The sequence below is a fragment of the Primulina eburnea genome, chromosome 14 (assembly GCF_022965805.1).
Source record: "Primulina eburnea isolate SZY01 chromosome 14, ASM2296580v1, whole genome shotgun sequence".
Classification (NCBI taxonomy): Eukaryota; Viridiplantae; Streptophyta; class Magnoliopsida; order Lamiales; family Gesneriaceae; genus Primulina; species Primulina eburnea.
The window spans coordinates 25,406,498-25,410,725 of record NC_133114.1 but is presented as its reverse complement, the minus strand read 5'-3'; the positions used below and the strand labels follow the sequence as shown (position 1 = coordinate 25,410,725).

Here is a 4,228-nt window from a genome sequence, read left to right as displayed (position 1 = left end):
AACTGTTAAAGTCAGCTTGTTTATTACAATATTTTAAAAGAGTTTATTCACTCTAACTCTAAACTCTATTTTGATCCCTACATAATGATCACCTTTGATTGACCCAATCAAAGTCCTATTTTGAGAATGGTGCTTTTACTTTTTTATTGCTAAATTGTGTAAAAACAAATATTTTGTTTTTATTAAAAAATAAACTCATTCGAGACAGAAAAATACCTTTGATGAGAAGATAGAGAACAAATAATATATGTTGGGGGAGAAATAAATAAAGTAGTTTCTAATTGTTGAAGTGGCTGAAATGAACAAAAATAATTTATTATACATGATATTCTTTAAAGTGAAAAAAATAACTAATTATATATTAAAGATTAAATGTGAAAAAGTTAGTACTTATAAATATTAAACATTAAAAAATAAATTTGATAATTTGCATGATGTTAAGATAAAATTTGAACATAAGTTTTGGTGATTAGAAACTAAATATTAAGCATTATAATCTATCTCAGCATCTCTGAAAAGTTTCATATTCAAGATGTTACTATACCTGCTGAAAAGTTTCTTATCAGATCACTTTTTGCGCACTCTGTTCTCACTTCTCATTTGTATACACAAATACTTGAAGATTAAATTTAAAAATTTAAGCAACACAAAATAAAATAATTTGTAAATCGAAAATTGTTTGACCGATGCTATAATTCTAGTGACTTGAGCAAGTTATTATACATCGGACAGTATAGATAATATACATAACTATAATGGAATGAACGAACCTACGCAAAAACGAAACTGAAAAAGAAAAATACCTTCTGTCCCCAACCCCAACCCCAACCCCAACCCACCCTCTCCCTCTCCCTCTCCCTCTCAACCTTTTTAAGCCCCTTCACCACTTGCTATAAGCTCATATAAAAGTGTTTCATTCCCCACAAAAACCAACCTGCAAAACCCTATCCATTTGTCTGTTCCTTAATTTCAAGATGAAATTCCAGTTCAACTAAACACTCGCATGATACATCATATTCCCATATCCAGCTTATAATTATTGCCCTCAAATCATCGGTTCAAATAGCCCGATTATGTCATCCACTCTTAGTCACAAGTCGGTAACTATTAAGTACAAAGAATGCATGAAAAACCATGCGATAGCCGTGGGAGGAAATGCGACTGATGGATGTGGAGAATTCTTGCCCGGTGGAGAAGAAGGCACTATTGAAGCTCTCCATTGTTCAGCTTGCCACTGTCACAGAAACTTCCACAGAAAAGAAAGTACTGCAGATGATGGACCCTCTTCCGAAAATTATTACCGCCGCCAGGATAATGAGTTCAATCCAAGAACTGAGAGAACAGTGCTCTTCGTTGGGCATCAGAATAAGGAATTATTGGAGAGAAATGCGTTGGAATATCAAGCTGGAACACTGATTCCCTCAAGAAGTTTGGCGAGGGTACAGCATCGAATGGGTGGAGCTGCTGCCCCTTCTGAGTCAGATGAGCTGGATGGGTATGGCGGCAGCGGTGGCGGGGCGGCAGCCAGGCCAAATCAAGTGGCGAAGAAGAGGTTCAGAACAAAGTTTACCCAAGAACAGAAGGAGAAAATGCAGGATTTTGCGGAGAAAGTTGGGTGGAAAATACAGAAGCTCGAAGAATCTGTGGTTCCAAAACTTCTGCCAAGAAGTTGGAGTGAAGAGAAGAGTTCTGAGGGTTTGGATGCACAACAATAAGCACAATTTTGTCAAGAAGATTAAAAATCAACCCAATGATCAAAACTAAACCAAGTTTCGGAATCTATTTCTCTTACTTGATTTGAAGATTCATGCATGCTGGCTAGTTAATTTAGTGCTTATCTTGTTCTTTTTCAAGTTTTTGCTACTTATTTTTCATATTACGGGATTATATTTTTCACCAGTTAATATATCTGGTTTTTTTCAAAGTGCTAAATCAATACTTACGTTTTTGCAATGTTGCAGGTGCCTTTTGGTTAATTAAAGGTTATTGCCTTTGGGATAAGGGTGTAAACTATCTTCGCGAGTTTTTTGAGCCGGTTCGAAAAATATTTGATTCCTATTCTAGCATATCAAATTTGAGCCAAACTCAAACATGTTAGAACCTTTTTTTATGCCGAACTCGAGCCTAAATTATTATGCTCGATAGTTCGTGGGTTTTAGTATTTTATTAATATAATATAATTATATATTAAATAAATACATTTTCGAGTTTTTCAAGCACTTATTTTCGAGCAATAATATGTTCTACTCTTTCAAGTCGGACTCGATTTTTAATTTAAACAGAATTTGAGCCAAAAATTTTAGAATCTTTGAACTTCGAATCAAACTTGAATAAATAATTCGAGTTGAATTCGAACCTTCAATATTTCATCATATTCGGTTCGATTCTGTTCGTTTACACTCCTACTTTAAGAATAGGTAGAATATTGTGGAGTTAGATTAAAAGACCTTTTACCACATAGGTATCCTGAAAACAGTTGCATGTTAAAGTTTTATTATTTTTTAAAAAAGAATATTACTTATTTTTTATTATTTTTGGCAGCAAATTGAAGGAGGGAAAATTGTAATTTTAGCCTATTAAAATGACATGCTCTGAGTTTCAGTATCGTAATTTATCAATGTTTAGTTTCATCCAGTAACTTGAATATTTGTTTTTTTTTTGTTTGAAGCTACTAAATTCATCCGATATTGTCTATTTGACACTGAAATTCTCTTGTATGGCTCATGTGGCTAAAATAAAGCCTATGTTATACACATTAGAATTTATTTAAGCAAAAATATATAAAAACGATAATTTTTTTCTTTCTCATGTTGCATATGATCGGTATTTTTTTTAGATTCATTTTAATATGTGTAATATAAATTTATTCTCGCTAAAAAAACTACATAGGAGAGTATGGGCGTCAAATAAATAAGATTTGATGGATAAATTATATGATTAAAATCCAAAGTATACCAACTTCTATGATTAAAATTATATTTTTTCTTAAAATGGGTCTAGGGAGCGAGCGAGAGCCTAGTTCGCTGATTGGTCCGGTGACTTGTTTACCTAAATGCAAATGGATTCTAAGGTTTTATGGAGTAAAATAGCGAAACCGATCTTACACTATTATCCAACTTTAACGTGAGTAGGTCTCATGTGAGACCGTCTCACGGATATCAATCTGTGAGACGGGTCAACCCTACCCATATTCACCACAAAAAGTAGTACTCTTAGCATAAAAAGCAATACTATTTCATGGATTACCCAAATAAAGATCCGTCTCACAAAATTTGACTCGTGAGACCGTCTCACACAAGTTTTTGCCCTTTAACGTAATCGAAAAAGTCGTTATTTCATGATTGCATTTTGCAAGTTTTAGTTCTAACGACTCAACGCAGGGATTAGTTTAATTTGTTTCAACTTTCATGTGCTTAAACGAAGGTATGTTAGTGTATCGACAACACGTGTTACAAGTTCTTACAATTTTTATCATTAATTTGATTCATATTAAGGAACGGAGTAGGTCTCTTATGAGACGGTCTCACGAATCTTTATCTGTGAGACGGGTCAGCCCTACCGAAATTTACAATAAAAAGTAATACTCTTAGCATAAAAAATAATATTTTTTTTATGGATGACTCAAATAAGAGATCCGTCTCATAAAATACGACCCGCGAAACCGTCTCACACAAGTTTTTACCTAATTAAAGATATTATCATAATTTTGTATTTTAAAATAATTATATTTAAGTTGAATCATACCATAATCACAAAAATGATTGAAAAACTAAACTATAATTTGAAATAAAAAAAAAATTTAAAAAAACAAACCATCGTCACATCATTTTCGTCTCTGTTATAAAAATTCTTGATAATATAATAAGGCAAAAAAATTGCGTGAGACGGTCTTACGGATCGTATTTTGTAAGACATATCTCTTATTTGAGTCATCCATGAAATTTTTTTATTTTTATGCTAAGAATATTACTTTTTATTGTGAATATCGGTAGGATTGACCCGTCTCACAGATAAAGATTCGTGAGACCGTCTCACAAGAGACCTACTCATATAATAATAAAAGATAAAGCCGTTTTCACAGATAAATTATCAGCATCAAAAGCAATACAATTAGAGATTGGGAATTTGAGAAAAATTCATACGGATGTCATAAAAATATATAATAGTCATATCGTATCTCAAAGTCTCCGAATCTTAGGACATGGCTGGTAGATTGGAATGAAGTGAA

At 32.7% G+C, this 4,228-nt stretch overlaps 1 protein-coding gene across 1 annotated transcript; it reads left to right on the top strand.

The window, feature by feature from the left end:
• The first annotated feature begins 1,105 nt into the window (after positions 1-1,105).
• Positions 1,106-1,751, top strand: LOC140813035 (zinc-finger homeodomain protein 4-like). Its single transcript, XM_073171447.1, has one exon. The coding sequence runs from the start codon at positions 1,125-1,127 to the stop codon at positions 1,713-1,715; it is 591 nt and encodes a 196-aa protein (XP_073027548.1). The 5' UTR covers positions 1,106-1,124; the 3' UTR covers positions 1,716-1,751.
• The last annotated feature ends 2,477 nt before the right edge of the window (positions 1,752-4,228 follow it).

Coding starts and splice junctions, on each gene's coding strand:
- LOC140813035 (XM_073171447.1), top strand. CDS start 1,125: ATGAAAAACCATGCGATAGCCGTGGGAGGAAATGCGACTGATGGATGT.